Source organism: Porites lutea, chromosome 4 (genome assembly GCF_958299795.1).
Source record: "Porites lutea chromosome 4, jaPorLute2.1, whole genome shotgun sequence".
Lineage (NCBI taxonomy): Eukaryota > Metazoa > Cnidaria > Anthozoa > Scleractinia > Poritidae > Porites > Porites lutea.
In genome coordinates, this window is record NC_133204.1 from 2848252 (window position 1) to 2869754 (window position 21503).

Below are 21503 nucleotides of genomic sequence, written 5' to 3' on the forward strand. Positions count from 1 at the left end.
CGAGCTTAAAATTTACCATCTTTCTTTACTTATCACAAACATGGTAATTTCGATTGATGATCCTATCAGTGCACAGGATGCATGTCATACATGAACCTTGAATATGGCCCAGTTCGCCACGAGTGCTTTGTAGCTCAGTGGTTAGAGCATCCGACCAGTGTACGGAAGGTCATACATAGGTTCGATTCCTGTCAGGGAATCAGATTTTTTCTTTGTCCCGTGCTTGTGACATGTTGATCACATCATTTTTCAAAAAAAACCGTAAATCCTCCATTAAGTCCTCTGGGGGCATATTCATTTCTAACCCATTTGAGGGGGGACTTAATAGAGGTGGGAGGCTTATTTAATTTAGAAAAGACAATGGTATCAGTTCTCCATAAAGAACTAGAATAAAAAGTGGAAAAGCTCAAGTACAAGAAGTTGGAGGTCATGCAGCTGAAGAACAAAAACAAATCCGAACTTCCGGTTGGCAAATAAACCATCCCAGATCAGTCCACACAAAGTTTTACTGTCATGATTGATTAATACAGTCTACCATTTATTAGTGAAGAATATTTAGGGGAGGGGAGGGTGGGTGCTTAATAGAGAGGGGGTTTATTAACTTTTTTCCCCTGAAAAAGGGGGGGCTTATTTGAGAGGGGGGTAAAAACAACTTGTATAATCCACCATGCCAAAGGCTGGCTAACTTGTTATCAAGGGTAACAAAGTAATATTTTTATATAATTATTCTAAGGAACTGTGTATCATATGTAAAGGTTATTGACTTAAAATAAAATCTATTACATAATACCTATATCAGGATTTTCACAATAAGCATGCGTCTGTAGCTGATTTAACCAGTTCCTAATATTGAGGAAAGATTGCTCATGTGTAAGATCAAAGACAAGAAGGAATCCCATGGCATCCCGAAAGAATGCTGTGGTTAAGCTCCTAAATCTGCAACAGTTAAAGCAAACAACAAATAAAATTGGTCACTGCAGTTCAGGGTTCTTGGTAGTAGGTGCATATTAGGATAGAAGTAGGTGGCTGTGACTTTCAGGGGCCTCTGGCCTCGTCCTCTAGGGCAGTCTGGAGGCATGACCCTCCTGAAAATTTTGGTGATTTCCAGCATTCTACAGCCCAAAATTAACTGCCAAAGATCCCAAAATTATGAGCTAAGACAGAGGCATCCAAAAATACTGCAAAACTCCAATATAAATGTCACAACGTGAAAGAGACTGGGAAAAATGTTGTTTATCTTGGGGATGTATTCCATGCACCTGCTAATAACTGAGGAGAAGAATGTCAAGAATGTGGTGTTTTTAAATTACGGTTAAGTTATGGATTAGACCTGTTTTCCTACCTTTCCTGGCCTGCAGTATCCCAAAGTTGAAGATGAACTCTCTGTCCTCTTGTTGAACGGCTGCCATCTGCTGTCAGAGGATGGTGTATCTGCGCAAAGTGAAGGAGAATTGAAATAAATAAAGATAAGCATGAGGAAGTTCTAGCTATATCATATATAGCCTGTCCATTTAAAATGTAGTGACCAACTAAACAAGATAAACGTTTTGCATATACACCTGATTGAAAAAACCTTGTCGCTTGAAAAGTAAAAACCATGAACCATGAGACCTACTGGATTTAAGGGTAAAAGTTAATAGCATTACAAATTCAAAGGGTTCTTTCATTGAGTTTCTCACATTGCTGCAATTTCCACCCAGGCTCAAAAGGTTTCAGTTTTTTTGAGGGTGATAAGCCAACAACTTAACCTGAAGTTAATCAGGATAATGTATGCTTTTCCAGAAAAAACTTTCAATTTTCTTTGCTAATAAATGCATACCCATGAAGCCTTGAAGCAGCATTGGTCATGCTTTATATACATGTATTCCTTTCAAGCAGCAACATTTTTTGAATCAGGTATATCTCTTAACAAGATGGATCAATAATCTTGACACAACAGGTAACCACAACAACACTCATGTGACTTAGAACTTTTCACTTCCTTTTTTACCTCGAAATTTTATCTTACCCCCTGAAAAAAGAAGCATGAATTTGTAAGGGAATAATGTAACTACATTTCTTCTTAGAAGGCAGTGCACCGAGCACCTCTAATATAACTCCATCCTAAGCCACTTAAACCATAACTGCTTCTAACGCTGTTTATTTATTTATTATCACTATTATCATTTTAACTTGTTTCTTTTTAATATCAGAGACGGATGATTCTCTTTTGTAATGACTTAATTTAAAACTCTGGACCGCCTGCAAGAGTTATTGATCGCATCTGAGCCACAAGGCATGCATTTGTTAATCGTTATTGACACAGTGATTATATTTTTTTATTATCATTCAAAATATTTCCCCGATTCTGATTGGCTAAAATCACACATTTAATTCACCATAACCAATTACTGATGAACAAATTTGGAAGAATTTTGTGTTTAACGAGGAAATGACGTCAAAAATGCAGCATTCGTGCAGGTTAAGGTACCGTTAACCGAGAAGACCTGGGCACGAGGTTGAGTTGCTTGATTCTGGAAACAAAAATGGTGGACATTTCACTCATTTCAAGAGTAAGAACTAGGTGAAAAAATAGCTAAAAACATGGCAAGAACAGCAAGAAGACAACTCGAAGGGTGACATTTGCTATTTGGAGAATATTTGCGGAGCTGAACAACCTAAACGTGCACTATCGAAGATGAACTTAACGTCAATGGATCGATGGATGTAAGCATGTTTTAGCTATATTTTTAAACTACGAATTATTTTGAATGAATAATAAAACAATTATTGAATTCGGTTTTCATATCATATGAAGAATTATGGAGATCTCGGAGGGTGTTATCCGCCTCAGCCGATAACACCCTCCTCGATCTCCATAATTCTTCATAAGATACTCAGCCTCATTCATTAATCGTTAAATAATTATATAATTCTTAATGTTATATAGTGCTTAATTCTTACTTCAAATATTTCTGTAAATTATGTACATATTTTTAAAGTTGAATAAAATTATTGTATTACTATTATTATTATTATTATTATTATTATCATTATCACCATACTTTGATGAGTAAGGTTTTGTACAACTGGTACATTGAGTAACTAATCATTGGCTATAAATTGTGCACAAACCCTCCAGCAAATTACAATGGGGAAATATTGACTGTTATGAAATATTCAATAAATGATAATAAATTTACATGCTCAATTTTTTAGGTATAAACTTGTAAACACCTGCTTTAGAAACTGGCCATGAATCCCTCCCAAATAAAAACTATATGGTTACTATGATAGCCAATTAAAGAATGAGGGTGTTATATCCTTAGGATCCTTTAGTTTTGAAACAAATTAAAGCAAAGCCGATCACCATTCAAAAAAGCTCTCCTATCAGCCAGGTGAATTTCTGCCCTAGGTTTATGCTGACAAAGAGCGTCAAAAAAACGTAGTTGTCTGATACCTCTCTCAGTGTGATAGCAAAAACTTATTGCACAACAGAGAAATAAAAATTAGTGGGGACATTTTGGTTTCCGCGTTTTTGTGTTTCAATTTCGGAGTACCGAGACTGATTCGTGAGCGATTTAAGAATCCAATTTAAATTTTGTAAGTAACGCAATGGTGAAGCTATGCAAAGGAAAACCCTCACCATTTTGTCTTCAATATCGGTATATTGCAAAAATGTCATCACAGGGTATAGAAACACATTTACGAAGGATTGTGGATTGATTAAAAAGTGATCACAGCAACACATAAGCCTTGTTTTGTGGCCTACAGTACTGTCATCAATAAAGGACATCTGAATATATTTTCGTACAGAAAACAAAAGTATTTTGTGGGAGTTTTTACAGTAAAGAGCAGGGAAAGAGCAAATAGTAACGGAAGCTGTCACAAGCAATAATTTAAGAGACAATTTTCTCGTATTACCACGTTCGCTTCTTGTAAGAACAGCTGTTAATTGAAAGCAAGAGTTTAAAGGACGCGAAATATCAGATAAATGGTAACAAAACCTGGAAGTTTCGAATTATCTTAGACTATGAAAGCTTAATTATACACACCACAAATCTTACCGTAATAGAAGGAGCCAAAAGCAACAATCGCTTTGACATTCGACAAGAATGTGCACGTTATAATAAAGTAATGCACTGTCAAAATATTCAGTTTAAATTTAACGCTGATATAATGTGCAACAAGAGTTGTTTTTATGCTCTGTAGCTCCCAAGGGCATAAATATAAGATTAACTGTATAAAAATCGAGAAAACATCTTGTTAAATATCATTTGAATTATATTTATAGGGAACACTAAGCATTTTACTTCAATGAAACACAAATACCCACCCTTAAACTAAAAATATTAATAGTTAATAAAATTCTACTCCACTGATGTCAAAGAGCTGGATGAATTTCTTTGTCACATCCCGATCAGTCGAACAAAAGATCGCTTACCACTCGCTTTTCCCGAAAATCAATTCCAACCGTAGAAATAAATTTCGGATTAAATGTCCCATCTGTATATTGATATAGAAGACTAGTTTTACCGACGCCGGAGTCGCCGAGAGCCAAAAACTTTAAAAGAAAGTCATAATCGGCGTCCGCCATGTTTGGTCTGGGAGTTTTCCTTCAAACTTGCGGTCCAAACTGATGTTTATCTAACGGCTCACCTGATTGGTGCGCCCGAAACTGTTGTAGTTTGTGATTGGTTACTTTACCCTTCTCATTGTACGTGTGGAAATTTGGCGGCAATTAGCAAATTGATATGGGTGGGGTAGGGTGAGGAAATTTCAGCTGGCACTATCTCGAGGAAAACGAGTTAGTTTTCAGCTGGAAAATTCTCGGCCGCAGTCGAACGACGTAAAAGTAGAAGAAAGTTATTACTTCATCTTTACCGCGTGACTTTATCTTTACAATAGTTTATGGCCTGTTCGCACCATTCACCTGAACGCTTGGGATCGGTTACACCTGATTAAAGAGGGGTGCGCTGCCCTAGCAACCAGATTAAAAAAGACCTTCATTTGATCTAAAATAAAACATACACCTAAAACAACGTATTTACAAGAGTATTAAGCCACATAAAAAAGGAAAAAAAGAAGCCAATTCTGCTTTTCACTGGGCTCGCTATAGAAAGTTAAGAAATAGGGTCAATCGTGAAGTCAAGGCAGCAAAATCCAAGTATTATTGTGACTTGATTTTAGAGGCTAAAGGGGATTCAGGAAAGATCTGGAAGGCGGTGAATGAGGTGTCTTCGCGCAAGACTAAATCCTCGAGCCCACAATGTATCGTAGTTGATGGTGTTGAACACACCACCCCAGCCTCTATTGCATCCGTGCTCAACTGTTATTTCTCATCCATTGGCAGAAGTCTTGCAAATAAAATATCAGCTGCTGCTATGTTCCCAGTCAGATCGGCCACGATGCTACAGTCTTTCTCGCTTGACGAAGTTGATGAGAAAACAGTACTCAAGCATCTGCTTTCTCTAAAGACAAATAAAGCTATTGGCTTGGACAACATCAGTGCGAGACTTTTAAAGTATGGCGCGCGTGCTATTTGTCCCTCGATCACCAAGTTACTGAATCTCTCTATTCGCACTGGAAATTTTCCTGAAATATGGAAATGCTCGAAAGTGGCTGCACTTTTCAAAACTGGAGATAGGAGAGATGCGTCAAATTATCGCCCAATTTCTATTCTGCCAACAATGAGTAAAATTCTGGAAAAAGTCGTCCATTCCCAATTCTATGACTTTCTGAATTCAAATAATCTCCTTTCAAGCAAACAATTTGGCTTCCGTCCCAAACTGTCTACAACATCGGCTCTCACCAGTTTTGCAGATGAGGTCCTATTGCATATGGAGAGTGGAGAACTGTGCGGTGCAGTGTTCCTAGATCTGACCAAGGCATTCGATACCGTTGACCATACGATCTTGCTATCTAAATTGTCGGCTATCAATGTCTCGCCCAGCACTCTACAGTGGTTCAAGTCTTACCTGAATCATCGTAAACAGCGGACTGCCTGTAGCGATGCTGTGTCTGACCCTCTCCCGATGACCTTTGGGGTACCACAGGGGAGCATTCTAGGACCGCTTCTCTTCTTGGTTTATATTAATGACCTTCCGCTGGTTATAAAGAATTGCGAAGTGACTTTGTATGCTGATGACACGGTCCTGTACTACTTTGCTAAAGAGCCACACCTGTTAGAAGAGGCACTAAATGATGATCTCTTGAAAGTTGCCCAGTGGTTACATGGAAATAAGTTAACTTTAAATCTTACTAAGACGAAATCCATGATTATAGGCAGTAATAGGAAACTTGTTGGTATTTCCTCTTTCACGTTATCTATTTTTGACACTGATATAAATTCTGTAAGTAGTTTTAAATATTTGGGAGTTATGTTGTCTTCAACTTTCACATGGTCCGACCATATTGAGTATATTTCATGTAAGGTTAATAAAAACCTTGGTCTTCTACGTAGGATTAAGTATTATTTACCTTATGATGCCCGGTTACTTTTTTATAATAGCTTAGTGCTACCTATTTTTGATTATGCTGATTTAGTCTGGGGTGACAAGGACAATGTCTCACTTATGAAGGAATTGCAAATTCTCCAAAACAAAGCAGCTAAGTTGATATTAGATAGATCACCTCACTCCTCATCCACCGATGCATTGATTGTCTTGAGATGGCTGAATCTTGAAGAACGTAGGAAATGTCATCGATGTATATATGCATACAAGTGTATTAATGGCCAACTTAATCATTCTTTGGACATTGTAAGAAAGAGTGATATACATTCCTACAATACGCGCAATAACGATACTATCAAGCTCCCCAAAATTAAATATAATTGGGGAAAACAACGTTCGCGGTACCACTGTTTCAAAGACTTTAATGAATTAGAGAGAACTGTAAGAAACTCAGCAAGTTTTCCAATTTTTAAGAAGTGTCTTTTTTCTGCTTTTTATAATTGAGTACTTGTAGTGTGTATGTTTTAATTATTTCTGTAACTGGATTTTAGCTTGAATTTTTTTTTTTTTTTTTTTCATATATATCGATTTTAGCTTAACCTTTTTATATTTTAATTGTATTATATAATATACATCTCGTAATTAGGACCTCTATGTAAACCACTCTTGTGATGGAGCATCCTATTAAAAGATTGTTATTATTATTAAGCCACCCAAACAGTATTTGAAGAAAAACTTGCCAAAAAAATCTACTAATTAGATAAAACTGATACGTGCATACGGTATAGAGGGTCTCAATGGGGTTAACCGATAGGCTTAAAACGGCCAAAAATTTAGTCGATAGCCGTAAAAATTGAAAAATTTTAACCGTTAGCCGTAAATAGGGTAAACAAGAGTTAACCGTAAAAGGAATTGTTCCCTAGATTTGCTATACTTTAAAGGAAGGTACTAAATTCACTTATGACACGTATAGTTGCGTTTTTTATTTCCCGGCTAGTGTAACTCCGTACGCACGTTAGGCGAAGCGCCTTTTAGGTGTTTAATGACCAAGACCTAGGCTCCACTTCCGCCGCTCTCTCGGGGAACTAATTTTTTTTCCATAGCGAAGGTGTGGCTTCTTGCTGGGAATTCATATTTGCGATTTTCAGGAGGTAGTGCCCTCGAAACATTAGTCAAACAACACCGTACGCAGAGATGTCACTGTTTGTAAAACACTTTGCCGATAAACAACATTTCCCTGTTTTTCTCTGACACTGCGGTAGACATTGCCATGCCTACAATGTCCCTGTATCGCGTCTTCCCACGTCATCTCGATCAAGGCAAACTCGCTCGGACCACGTGACCCGAAACTAGCCTGTGTACAGTCGCCCCCTTCCCGACAGACACCTCTTCTCCGATTTTTTCTGAGGGGAGTGGGCGGCCGTACACAGGCTATCTGGAACGGATAATCCATCTTCAAACTGTCCGTCGAATTTGACGGATAAAGTCAGGTGGCTTGTTCATTCAAAACTCAAACTATTGCATTTTCAAATTAAGACGTATTCCTATCCGACGCGAATCATCAAACGGATAACCCGTCTCACACGAATAATCCGTCTCTAGTGTGAAAACGGCCATTTCTGTTGTAATGAATGTCGCGCCCCGACCTTCAGTTGGGCGTTCGCGTGTCTGCTTTGCTTTTTCACAAAGATTATTTTTAAATTGATTATTGACATTTCTATGTGTAAAATAATATTACAAGTGGAATACTTTATAAAATTATAATCTATCAAATGTTAAAATTTTTCAAAAGAATAGCTTATTTCATCCCGAGATGATCATAAGACCTTTATTTTGCTTTAAAGATACAAAAAATACAGGTTAATTAATATTTAACTTTTTGAAACAAAAGAAGTTAATCTTTAACCTTTTTGTTAACCGTAACTGAAAAAAATTAACCGATAGCAGTAAAAGAGCCAAAATTTTAGCCGATAACCGTAAAAGCCACCACCCCATTGGGACCCTCGGTATACAATAAAGAAAGAATATCGTCTACCTTTTTCGAAGTGTTTTCGCATTAAAAATGCTCTTTTAACCAAGCAAGGCTCATTGTTCCTAGGCACAAGCCCTAGGTTTCAATTCCCAGCATGGAAAACAATTTTTCGGTTCCGTCCCAGCGGTCATGGAAAACCATCAGTAACATTTTTTGGACTCCGTGAAAATTCATGGGAACCCGTGCATCTCCTAAATGTTTTTAAATTTCAAAGTCATAGGTTTTTTTCTTGGCACTGGACAGATGACTGGAAGCCATAAGCCAGTAACGTATGATGCTTTTTTGGAATAATTCAAGATCGATGGAACTGATAGATGCTAAACATTTTAGTTTCATATATGAGTAGTAACTACGTAAAGAATTTCCCTACTAGTTAAGTATATCTTTGTGGAAAAATAATGTATTTCTGTAAATGGATCCCTAAGGCTGAAAATAGCACTGAAAATATTTTTTGGTTTCGTTATTTTAAGACCACGGTAACAACACGGCCTGAAGGCAGCAAACAGTTAGAACTCGGAACTGGTACAATGTACAATGTCTTTTCTGCGGAAGATGAGCCTGGTTTTGTAAGCCATATATTAGGGCTTCTTCACATGAGCCCGGTTTCCGAGCCTTACCTGAGTTGCTTTGTAAAATTTTTGATGATATCTTTATATGAGAGGGTGGGTTGGCTCGGTTCCCGAGATCTCGGTTTTTCCAACCGAGGTCTTCAGTAAGCAGGCTGGAAATTTCGCCATATGAACACTTCAGCCCGGTTACCGGATGAAAGCGGGATAAACTCTGGCGGCCCGGATGGCATCGTCTTGCATTGCCTGCTGTATTTTTCACATCATAAGCATCCAACTCTAAGAGTTGCCAAAGCTATGATGGGCGCAAAAGTTATAATTTGTGTGTTTCGGCCAGTTGTGTGCTTTCTTTCTCGAGTTCGTCCCCCGAATCGTCGACCTTTTCTTCATCTCGGAAACCAGGCTGACATTTCTCATATGAATCCAAGGCGAGATTGGTCCCGGTAACCGGCCAGCCCGGTTAACCAGCGGTTCATGTGAACAGGCCCTTAGAGAAACCTAGGAAATCCAGTGAAGGTTTTATTTATCGCTTGCATGCTAATTGCTTTGGTAACTACTTAACTACCCTCATCTATAAAACATTCAACAGAGTCGGTCCCGCCTATTTTGGAGCCTCAATGAAACATTGCCTTGCTTGTCGCGTTTTCTCACCGTTTTAAAGCAGGTACCTGCCAAAGAGTCCAAAATTTGCTCTTTAATTCATGATGGGTATCCTTTCGCTCAAAAATGAACACAACCACCGATATCGCAAAGTCAATGATTGTTTTTCAAGAAAATAAATTAGTTGTGTGAGAGAGGTACTTAGTGACTTCCATCATGAAGCGACGTTCTCAAAAAGAAAACGGCACACTTACATCTTCGCAACATAGTTGAGATAGTGATCAAAACAACCACCATTGTGTCTATTAAATAAACAGGTTTAACACTTCTTACAAATAGAATGCGCTATTCGTCGTTGCGAATATAAACGACAAGAAAAGCCAAAGATAAAAAAGAGCTATTTAAAAAAAACCCTCGAAGCCACAGAAAATATAAATTTAAATTTTTGCATATAAGAATCATTTGACGCAAGGGGAATCTGATTCGCGTCAAACTCTTTTCCAAAGTTTCCTCTGGCAAAATATGGTGTTAAATCTCTCGGTGAACTATTAACGTCTAATGTGGCTTACCGCTCTTTTTTCCCTGAAGTCGATCCCTATCGTGGGTACAAACCGCGGGTTAAATTGTCCATCTGTGTACTGATATAAGAGACTTGTTTTTCCTACTCCCGAGTCTCCAAGCGCTAAAAATTTGATCAAATACTCTCTGTCTTGATCCTTTTCTTCAGACATTGCATATCAAGCTTTTTTTCTTTCGTTTTAAATCATTAAAAAGGTTGACAGAAGCAATTTGAGGTCCCCTTTGCAAAAATACACATCTTAAAATTGCTAAGCATCAGTGCCAAGATTTCTTGGCCGGGCAAAATGACATCATAGTATTTAACTACTAAACATAGAAAGTGACTTTCAGAATAGTCTCATTTCAATATTAGCACGTGTATAAATATAGTGTTGAGGGCTCCCAACTCTAAGCAGAACATTAATTAGAAAAAGCACCTTAGAGTGGCAGTTATTTTTTGTACATCTTATGTACGAAAAAGTAGAGCATTCGGTTTTATTTCCTAAAAATATCTTTTTCTTCTTTGCTTATTAGCATAAGGTTCTTCACATCTAAACTGGTTCTTAGATAAGTTAGAAGGAGAAAGCAATGCAGGAATCAATGATCATATCAAGTGAAAAGGGAAGAGGCCATTGGCAGCCAGAGTGAAAATATTTTTGCTAAAAAAAAGATAAAAACCATTTCAGGAACTTACTAATATATATATTTATTTTTTAAGAGAAGGAGCTTTTACCTGCCATTACACTCACTTCTTGTCTGATCTCTCGTAAAGGGTTTGTATACTCTTTTAAGCTCTTCAAATTCCATGACTTTCTGTGACATTTTCAGTGACCTTTCCAAGGTTTTCATGAACTTAGGCTAAGCTGTCACTTTCAAATATTTTCAAAACTTTTTTTTGTTTTAGAGCACTTTTTAACATACTCAATTCAACCGAAACAAACATTAGTGTCCACCAAAATGGGTGCCATTTTTAAATTACTTGTCTCTATCTTATTCACTTTCATCTTGCTTTGACATCTGCAGTAACAATCTAACAAATATAACCTTAATTTTGCACGACCTTTAAGGTCCTACAATCAAATTCCATGATTTAACAGGCCTGGATAATGAAATTCTTAAATTTCAGGACTTTCCAGGTTTTCCATGACCTGTACAAACCCTACTTGCACAGATTTGCCTCTTCTTTAGACACCTTACCAAGCCATTAAATCCTTGGTTTGTTCAACTCCCTTAATGTAAATTTTCCTCACAACTATGAGCTCTAAATCAATTTCTCATTACCAAATTTTAATCATGTATTAACTGTTACAGTGGAAGCTCTCTTGAGTGACACCCTCGGGGCACAAAAAAGGTGTTCATAATTGAAGCTGGCCAATTAAGGGAATGTAAAAAGACAGAGTTTGTATGGGGGTCGAGAAAAACGGGCATTTGTGAAAGTGGCCATATGTAGAGCTGTCCCCTTACAAGAGTGTCTGTTAGGAATGCTTCCACCTTATCAAGTTTCTTCAGAGTAAAAAATCCATATTATTTCATTTCTTTTAGGCATAATTTCACAAGAAGGTTGACAAAAGAAACATCACCATTAGAAACATCACCAAACGATGTATTAGTGGATTTTTAGCTACAGTGACACTATTTTATGTCTAGACTGGAAAAACAGCTGTATTTATTGATCTTGCTGCTTGTCATCTGTTCTAGTCCAAAACTTTGTGGTAGTTTTATACCAAAGTTTTTGCATTACAAGCCATTTCACTTCAATGCTGACTAATAGAGTGGAAAAGTTGTTACGTCACATTGCCTGGTAGCAAAGTTTCTGGATGACAAAAAACTGAAAACATCACTTTAAAAGTGAATTTGCTTTGTTTCAAACTTCATAGATCTTATTCAATTTCATTTAATCTGTGAAATGTTGGCAAAATTTTCTGTGGTTGAAATTATCCGAAAGTATCTAGTAAGTATAGAAAAAGAAAATTTTTGTGCTATGTTCATGTAGTCCAAGAAGTGGGCACATAAAATTAGGAAGTTTCATGCCGCAGTCTCAGCACAGTCATGAAACAACGGGAAAAAAAAGTACAAAAAAGTGTGATGCAGGTGCAAAGTTGTTGTTTTGCCAACCTAACCCAATGCGTTTTTGCCATTCTTGTTGCCATCGCTGCCATCGTTGCTTAAGCTCTCAATATTGTTGTGATCCAGAAGTTTTGCTAAAATGGTTACTTGGCATCACAATTCTCCTCTTTTTGCTCTAAAATTGAATTAAGATGAAAAATCTTAGCCTTTCCTTTGTCATTTTTTTAACATCCGCAGGACCTCTTGTGTCTTATTGCTCACTCAGCTGCTTCAAAGCCTAAAAAATCTCACCCTGCTTGTTCTACTGCAATTTTGCTGTGAAACTCGAGACGTCAGCTTGAGGCAAGTCTAGCCTAGTCTGTTCATCACATTGGTCATGTGAGGATATTACTGTACACATCAAATTCAAAATGCAGTGAAGTGAATGCAGCGTAACAACAAGTGACATTTTTTCCATGTCAGTAGGTATAGAAGATATTATATGGCTGCGCAGAGATACGAAATTTCTCTTTGAGGGTTGCAAAATATTTCATGAGTAAGCGATGGGAACAAGTGAAATATTTTTCAACATGAGAAGAGCATTGTTCTATTTAGTACATAAACACCAATGAAATACCAAACCATTTCACCTAAAAATATTTTTCATCTAGCCAATTAAGCAACAATGATCTTTCTGCATATGAAGATAACATGTTATTTTCTCGTGTGAGGATATCATGTTTTTGCAAAAAGCTCTGCTGGTATTTCATTGGTGTCTATATAATAAATTAATATCTGTTGTTTAAAAGCTCTCATCCATAGCTTTTTCCTTGTCCATTTTCTTTTTCTTAAACAGTTTACTGTCAGGATTGTTTTCAGGGTTGCGACAGCCTTTTAATTTCAGCTCTAGACTTTTCACTTGTTCTTTACTCGGTGAAGATTTAACTTTAGAGGTCACCATGGTGACTAACTGTTGAATTTGACTCAGAACATGCTTTTGATGTTCTCCAAGATTCTCCCCGATGTAAGAGCCTATAACTCCTTTTGATGCACTGAAGAGTGCCGCTAAGGCAATCTGAGATGGCGAGAAAAGTAATGAAACATCGGTCAACAGCGCTTTGCGAAGGAATTCTTCTGCAGAAGAACGCCATTTTTCTGGGTCTCCTAACTTAGGGCATCTTGTTTTAAGATCAATGATAAATCCCTCCATGGGTCTGTACGGGTTGTGTACTGTCAAATGGAAGTTCAGACATTGCATAAGTAGTAGCTCATGAGCTAGGATAAAGTCTTTGGTCTTCTCTCTTCGATCAGGTGGTAGAATTTCTACAAATTTGTCCACAGACACGTTGTGTTCTTCCACTTTACACGCCATATACAAACACACCAAAAACATCTCCTTAGGGGGGTGATCCATGACCGATGTTTTCAAATAAAAGCGCTTCAGATAAGCTACGGCTGTTGCTGTCACAGCGTTGGGTACAGGAGGCTTAAATTTATCACAAACTTCGATCAAAACTAATTGATAGTACTCAATCAAACTTCTTTCCTCTTCAACAGTGAGAAAGTTGACATCTTTCTTCGTTGAAGGGTTTTCGCGGAACCGTTGACAGTAAGCATTATTTACTTCTTCACGGATACCAGTCAATTCGATTTCATTTGCAAACGTCCAGTGTTTTCGCTGTGTGCTCGAGTGAAACATTCTTAGACTTTCTTCTGATAAAAAACTGCGCGAAATCTTGTCGTTCGCGCGTTTGGCTTTGTAACCTGGCTGAATATAATTCATTCATATAAGCTAAGTTATAATGTCTTTGTCTGTCCTCCTTTCTCTGAAGTTCCTGAAGTTTCCAATAACATCCTGGCTGTACGTACGCTTACACGAAGTATTTACTTCTTGAACGAAGCCTGGTGATGGCATCAGGTCAATCTGTAAGGTCTTTCTTCACTCCTGCAGCTAAAAAATGCAAATACCTTGAACAAACACATCAGATGGCAGATGGAATACGACCAGATCAAGCTAACATGATCAAGGATTCATTGAACCGAGGTTTTTATAGCATGCTTAATTTTGTGTGAACCTGGCTTCACATTTATGTATCGGTCAAATCGAAGTTTGAACCCCCCCCCACTCCGGGCATTTGACTTTTTTGAAAGTTATCGTTCAAATTCCCCCCTACCCGAGCCAAAATGCCGTTCAAATGCCCCACACTAGGGTCCATTCAGGTGATCAAATGCCCCACCCCGGGGACGTTTAAGAACTTTCCATATTATCCACTCTGTAGAAGCTCTTGAAGCCGAGTCTGCAGACAGGACCAGACAGGTGACTCACGGGTTGCGATAGACAGTAGAGTTTTTATTCTAATTTATTCTGTAACTGCTCTATAATAAAGAAAACCATTATTAAACGTACATGTGGTTCACGAATCGTTAAACGTAACCTCAATAATCTTGTCCTTAATAGTAAATATTGTGACCATATAAAAATAGCGTTCTGTTGATGCGGATCAACTATTTTGCTCTAAACAAAAACAACATTTTCCGGAAAAAGTGGTCAGGCTTACATCTCAAAAGAAGCGAATATTAATGCAGCGGCTGCCAAAAATAAGAGGGATGTGTATGGGAAGAACAGTTTAAATCGCTCAGCCACGGCTTTCCATACAAACCCTTTTACTTTTAGAAATTTTCGATGCGTCATTTAATCGAGATTTCAAATATGATATGATTTTAGAGCAAGCAACTATTAAAAGCAAGAGAGACAAGAGCGATGAAGATTAGCAAAGATGAAATCATTGCTGCTTCTTTTTTGCTATTGTTTCTCTTGCTTTCTGCACTGCCTTGGCACGTGTTATTCAAAGCCTGAATCCAACATTAAAAATATTAAAATTTTAACACCTTCAAATACAGCACAAAGCTTGTTTAAAACCTTTCCTCGTAACCAATTGGCCTCAAAGGCACAATCTTTTCCACAAAAATCCTCTAACACCATGTCTACTATGATAGCTTGCCACATGCAAAGCGCCCAGAGATTTCACATGAAATTGAGGCTACGGTTTAAATTCCCCACCCCCTGGAAGACTCTGATAATCAAATTCCCCCTCCCCAGGGAGGGCAAAGGTGTCAAATTCGTGGGATATGCCTGAGGGGGGAAATATTGAAGCTTCAATTTGACCAATACAACTTGAAGCTCTGATTTGACCGATGCATTAAGCATAAAACAATGTGCAAAATATTGCATACACATGAGCTTAATTATCACCAAAGCAATAATGGAAGTCAGAAGAACTTGGAACAGCTGGAAAAACCCTTCTAAGTAACTGTTACGTAGAACTCTTCTCCTGAATAATCATCTCTCGATGGGCTTTGGGTTCATCCCTTCATTCCCATTCTTCCCCCAACAATGAGGCCCTGTTGGATTTAAAATTCTGGTGAGCGACAAAGCCTTGAAACAGCAACAGTAACAGAGACAAGTGAAAATACTATAGTAAGATACTGTTAGGGACGTGGCTTCCTCCACTTTTAATATGCCAAACGACAGGTGTTGAAATTCAGCCCCCCCCCCACCCCCCTAGAGGGATCAGTGATGTTGTGCCCAAAAAGAGACCCATTTGCACCCATTTTCTAGGAAATTCAGCTTTGCTAGGGGTGGGAAAGGGATAGTTACCAGCTTTACTAGTATCATATTAAAGGTCCCAACACATGTGTCCTCCAAGGGACTGTGGCTGTTTGTTGTCATGGAAATCTGAGCATTGAACCTTTGTTCATGGAAAGGAGAAAATTGACGTTGAACATTCCAGGAGGAACTGACACCAAACAATTGAATTTCTCAGCTCAGCTCAAAAACGTAGGCATCTGATGGACTAGATATGTCTTCATACCCTCACTGAAGCAGCCTCAGTCAACATTTCATTTGAACTTTTATTAGGGGTGGGAGGGTGTCGTGAAGCATTTTAGTAACCCATAGAACCAAACCAATTTCCTAGGGAGACATGCAAGAGGATTTCTTTTCCAGTAATGTAGTCTTTGACCTTATTTTAGATGCTGATGGAAACATGGCATGGAACAGTCAACACGTAGGGCTTGATAATCATGGATCAGCACAGTATTTCAACAGCATACCAAGACACATGCCACCAGGACAGCATCAGATGCCAGACAATGCATCACTAGGCCAATATCATAACAGTGAGCGACTGGCTGCTGGGTATTCATGGCAACAGCATGAAAGAGAACAGCCTTCTCCTGGATATTTTCAGCAGGAAAATTTGGATAACCAGATTAATCCGGCAGAACAACGTGCTTTGTTCAGCTCTCCTTTAGAGTTAGGCCGCAGGTGGTACCATTTACACAGAACATGCTATCGCCAGCAAAGAAGTCAAAATTTTGGTTTCACGGTTGTTTCATATAATGTGTTAGCTGATGGCTTACTTAATGCACACAGTGATTTGTATGCTGGAACAGAGCAATGGCTACAACAGTGGGAGTACAGGCGGAGAAATTTACTGAAAGAAATTCTTCATTACAAAGCAGATGTAAGTGATATTACAGTAAAAGTGTTCAATTAGCCTACAAATACAGCCATCTCTCATCAATCCTCACCACCAAGGACATTTCATAGGAGTGACACCGGCGCCTCAATGACAGAAATGCCATATACTGATGATGGAAATCAATGTTTACATTTTTAGCCTGGTAGTCATGGGGTTGTAAAGAAGAATTTGTTCAAGTTTATGTGTCACCTGGTCTTTCGTGTGGCAAAGTTTTGAGTTCTTCTGTTAATGAGCTGCAGCAAATCTTATATAACTCTTCTAAAGAAGAATATAGTTCATAAATAATGACTGTAGATTTATTTGCATTAATATTTGACCTTTGTGTGGTTTTGCCTTTTGTCTGTCATTCGTAAATGATAGCTAAAACAATAAAGCTATGAAACTACATAGACCAATCAGAGCTCCTGACCAGGTTCTGGACAGATTATATTTTTACATCATCAGTATCAAATTTCTGTTGTTGAGTTGCAGACATCTCTCCTGCAAAACGTCCCTACCTGCAAGGAGGGAAGAAAGATGGCTGTTTTTACAGGCTAACCTTAAACAAATGGTTGTCCGATTGCTCTTGAACATGACTGGTAGTGTTACCCTAGTAACCACTTAATCTTCCCCTTAAAATAGGGTAAGGTTTGCACCATCTTATCTGGAACCAAGGTATAGAACTGGATAGAGTGTTTAAAGAAAGGGGTGTTTTTATTATAATAGTTGTCTTTGTGATGAACACTTTAAATGAAGACCTTGTTAAATGGGGGAGCAAACCAAAGCATTTGATGGTTAGTTGGATCATACATCATACATGCGAAAAGGGTCTGTTATGTCAATGGGTCTGAAATAGAGTGGGAACAATATTTTCTCTACAACAGGGTAACAAATATACCACACACCTCTGCCCAAATTTTCCAGAAGAAACCCTTTCCCAGGTGTCATTAAAGTACTCTTAATCAGTAGATCAATTTGTTTGCTAAATATCAACAAAAAATAAGTCTCCATTATTAAATTAAAGACAGTTAATTTTTGTAAGAATCTTTCTTTTTTCCTTTGTGGTTGGTGAGATAGTCTTTCTAGGTAAAAGTTAAGGTGCATACGAGCCAAAAGCCCAAAGGGTTTCCTTAGCATGAAGCATGTCTAGGAGTATTGCTACTCCCCCCCTGGATGGGATGCTAGTCCATAGGAGGGTTACCCCTCAGCAGTATGTCACCGGTATGCATTTAAACACCTGGGTGAGGAGGGACAAAGTGGAGTATAGTTCCTTGTGTAATGAAACAATGTGATGGGCGAAACTTGAACTCCAGACTTTCAGATCTGGAGTTGGAGGTGTTAACCACTCGGCCACACGCGCCTCTACTATAGTCTTTCTAGAGATAACAACATGGAAACTATAGCGAATGTGTAACTTTCATTGAATTTATTTAGATCTCTTGTAGTCACAGTAAAACATAGTGGCAATGTTAAAGTCTGTGTAGTTGTGTTAAACTTTGCAAGGATTATTTTTATTCTGTTTAGATTGTCTGTCTTCAAGAAGTAGAAGAAAGCCACTACCAAGATTGGTTTGAACCTAAGCTAAGAGAAAAAGGTAAAAATATTCTCATTATGCTCAGACTTCATGCTACTGTCCACTCCACTCTGTTCCACTCCAGTCTTTCTCAGTTTGCTTTTGCTACTCCATTCCGCTCTGCTTAGCCTGTGAGAGCAGACGTCTTTTTCAGCTGTTGTTTTCAAGAGCCAAAAAAGGCATCTGTTCTCACAGGCTACACTCTGATCTGTCTACTTTTTTTGTTCCTGACATTTACAGTGAGTCACTGCAAAGTCATCACTGTGAGTTCTCGGTATTTTTGGCAGAAACTTAAAAAAAAGCAAAATATGGGCAGTGGCTGTAAGTCCCACTTCCTTTAAGTTCCAAGAGTGACCAACATCAATTTTCTCTTAACATTATCCATACATAATCAAGAGAATAGGCTATGAGAATCAATAAAATGATCACCAAGGGGTCAAATTCTCTCATTAACCCTTTAAGTCCCAAAAGTGACTAATGTCAATTTTCTCCTAACGATATCCATACATTGTCAAGAGATTAGGTTATGAGAATTAATAAAACGATCACCTAAGGGAAAATGCCTTGATCTTTTAACAAATTCTCTCAACTTATTCATGAAGGAAATGTATAGAGATCAGTTTGGAGAATTTGTATGTGGATATTGTGGCTTATCGCTATATGCTGTTTTACAGAGTGCTTGTTATTTATTTTGGGAATTTTTTACTCTTATACAGGTTACAGTGGAGTGTACAAAAAAAGAACTGGTGACAAAACTGATGGATGTGCAACATTCTTCAAAGCATCCAGGTTTACGTTGGTGAAAACCAAGCTGGTTTCTTTCAGAAAACCGGAAGTCAAACTGATGGACCGTGACAATGTAGCTGTTGTGTTACTTTTAGAGCCGAGGACGGCAGTACGCTCCTCGCATCAGGCAGCCAATTCAGTGTGTGTGTCCAACACTCACTTACTGTTTAACAAGAAAAGGGGAGACATCAAGCTTTCACAACTAGCTTGCTTGTTAGCTGAAATTGCTGAGATAGCAGCCATTTCCACATCTGATCAAGGTGATATTCGTTACCATCCTATCATATGTTGTGGGGACTTTAATAGCGTTCCATTTTCTCCAATTTACGAATTTGTCGTGCGGGGATTGCTGGATTATAAAGGAATGCATCGTGATAATTTTTCAGGGCAGAACCATTTTCGAAACAGTTTTCCACCAAGACAGGCCCTCTCAAGCAATCTTATTCCATGGGAATTGGGAATTACAACGTCTGGCGTCAAAAGAAACGATTCACAAAAAGCAAATCCTGCCGCGAGCTATGAGCCTAGTAATTCAACAAACAGTACGGAAGACAAGATAAAAGGTGGTAACTCAGATTGTGGAAGTACTGGTCAAGAAGCTGTTGGAGACAGTGCTGGGATAAAGAAGACACAAGACGAAAATCTCAGTTTAACTTCCAGTCAGTGCAGTAAAGGGGAAAATAGCGACATTTACTTAGCATGCTCTAGCACATCTTTACCAAAAAAAGATTCTCAGTCACTCGTTTGCTTGGAGGTTGGAGATATTTGGCCGGAAGGGGAACTAACTGCCCCTCCTCCTATAGAGAACAAAACGGAGCGAGATTTGTACAATGCATGTACAACCCAGCAACATCCTTTCAACTTCTTCAGTGTCTACAGGCATTACTTCAAAAACCGACGACCGGAAGTGACTACGTTTCATGATCGAGCATGCACCACTGTTGATTATATGTTCGTATCTCCTGGGCTTCAACGGTCTTGTCGCAGGTGCCGGTCTCGACATGGACCCTTACAACTGACTGGTAAACTGGATCTTCTCTCCGAGGATGCTATTTGGGATCTTGGCGGGCTTCCTAACAAGTTCCTGTCTTCTGATCATCTGTCGTTGGTATCATCATTTTTATTGCACGTTTGAACTCATGGAATTAACTGCAAAATATTATGCAGCTGAGAGAATTTTAGATTTTTATTGTTCGTTGTTAAGGCAGTCAAACATGCACTGAGGGGACAAACTGTGTACGGTTGGGAAGGTGTGGGGAAGGGGTACGTGCTGGAGGCGGGAAAAAGAAAAAAGAAAAAAAAACGTTTCCAACGTGGATTTAGAAATGTAGCATGCTGTTGAAAAACAGTCGCTGAACAGTGTTACGGTAGGACCCCGCTAACTCGATCTCGGATAACTCGAACTCCCCGCTAAGTTGGCGAACTAAGTACCTTTTCCCTTGGATTTCACCTTACTTTTCAGTCATTTTTACTCGGATAACTCGACTTCCTTGCTGACTCGAACTGAATTTCGTTTCCCTTGATCAAAATTAACCTCGATTAACTCGATTAACTCGAATTTTGGTTCTTGCAACTTACCACGAATGTGATCCCATTAGCTCTTCTTGTCGTGTATTCAGAAAAATCTAGAAACACTAAAACTAACACTTCAGCAATTTGTTTTTAATAAGTGAGGGTTATTCCCCTGTATTATCATGAAAAATCATAATAGTGGTACAATTTCTGATGAGATAAGTTTAATTTGCACTCTGCTCTATGCTTAAGTGCTGAAATAACAGTAACCACTCTTAAATGTGGTGTGCCACAGGGAACGATCCTTGGCCCTCTTTTATTTCTAATTTATATTAACGATTTGCCAAACTGTCTTTCGTTCAGCATACCTAGAATGTATGCTGATGACACCCACGTTACTTATGCAGGTTCTGATTTGCATTTGATTCAGTCTAGTCTATCTCACGACCTTGAAAAGCTAAGCAAATGGCTTGTGTCTAACAGACTTACCTTGAACGCTACAAAAATTGAATTTATGTTGATCGGCTCCAGGAAAAGATTAAGTACTCTATCTGATACACTCGAACTTTCCATTGATAATGGTCCGATTGAACAAGTTTCCTCTGTGGAATCACTTGGAATATATATCGATGAAAATTTAACGTGGCATCCCCACATTGATAAACTGTAAAAAGATCGCTTCTGCAATTGGAGCCATAAAGCGAGTTAGGCCTTTTGTGCCTCAATCCACCCTACTTAGTTCAATCTCACTTTGATTACTGCAGCCTAGTATGGGGTAATTATGGCAAAACATTATCTAACAAGCTACAAAAACTACAAAACCGTGCTGCACGAGTAATGAACTTTATCAAACTATGACGTAGATGTCGATTC

The 21503-nt window shown here is 38.4% G+C and overlaps 3 protein-coding genes across 5 annotated transcripts in view; 1 reads left to right on the forward strand and 2 right to left on the reverse strand.

Annotated features, from left to right (window-relative positions):
* The window catches only part of LOC140935255 (ras-related protein Rab-27A-like), a 22628-nt gene extending 12174 nt beyond the window's left edge, over window positions 1-10454 (reverse strand). The window contains exons 1-3 of one of the 3 annotated variants that reach the window (XM_073384800.1): window positions 10202-10454; window positions 1343-1431; window positions 791-936 (exon numbers count right to left, since the gene is read on the reverse strand). In XM_073384800.1, the coding sequence (XP_073240901.1) occupies window positions 791-936; window positions 1343-1431; window positions 10202-10363 (397 nt within the window). In that variant the 5' untranslated portion in view covers window positions 10364-10454. Of the gene's footprint in view, window positions 1-790; window positions 937-1342; window positions 1432-4046; window positions 4066-4423; window positions 4602-10201 lie in introns of those variants that run through there. The other 2 variants (XM_073384801.1, XM_073384802.1) reach the window with 2 other exon arrangements.
* A 2391-nt stretch (window positions 10455-12845) lies between these two features.
* Window positions 12846-13986, reverse strand: LOC140933956 (cyclin-H-like). The gene has a single exon (XM_073383637.1). The coding sequence runs from the start codon at window positions 13933-13935 to the stop codon at window positions 13039-13041; it is 897 nt and encodes a 298-aa protein (XP_073239738.1). The 5' UTR covers window positions 13936-13986; the 3' UTR covers window positions 12846-13038.
* Window positions 13987-14134: 148 nt separating this feature from the next.
* On the forward strand, window positions 14135-21385 carry LOC140933214 (protein angel homolog 2-like). The gene is made up of 4 exons (XM_073382729.1): window positions 14135-14280; window positions 16269-16762; window positions 18284-18353; window positions 19049-21385. Exons 1-4 carry the CDS (start codon window positions 14145-14147, stop codon window positions 20251-20253), a joined length of 1905 nt encoding a protein of 634 aa, XP_073238830.1. The 5' UTR covers window positions 14135-14144; the 3' UTR covers window positions 20254-21385.
* Window positions 21386-21503: the final 118 nt, after the last annotated feature.

Bases quoted from the DNA above. Each gene is read 5' to 3' on its own strand.
- LOC140933214 (XM_073382729.1), top strand. From the start codon at position 14,145: ATGGCATCAGGTCAATCTGTAAGGTCTTTCTTCACTCCTGCAGCTAAA. The intron at 16,763-18,283 runs GTAAGTGATATT...TATTCTGTTTAG, and splicing joins TTCTTCATTACAAAGCAGAT to ATTGTCTGTCTTCAAGAAGT. The intron at 18,354-19,048 runs GTAAAAATATTC...ACTCTTATACAG, and splicing joins ACCTAAGCTAAGAGAAAAAG to GTTACAGTGGAGTGTACAAA.
- LOC140933956 (XM_073383637.1), bottom strand. From the start codon at position 13,935: ATGTTTCACTCGAGCACACAGCGAAAACACTGGACGTTTGCAAATGAA.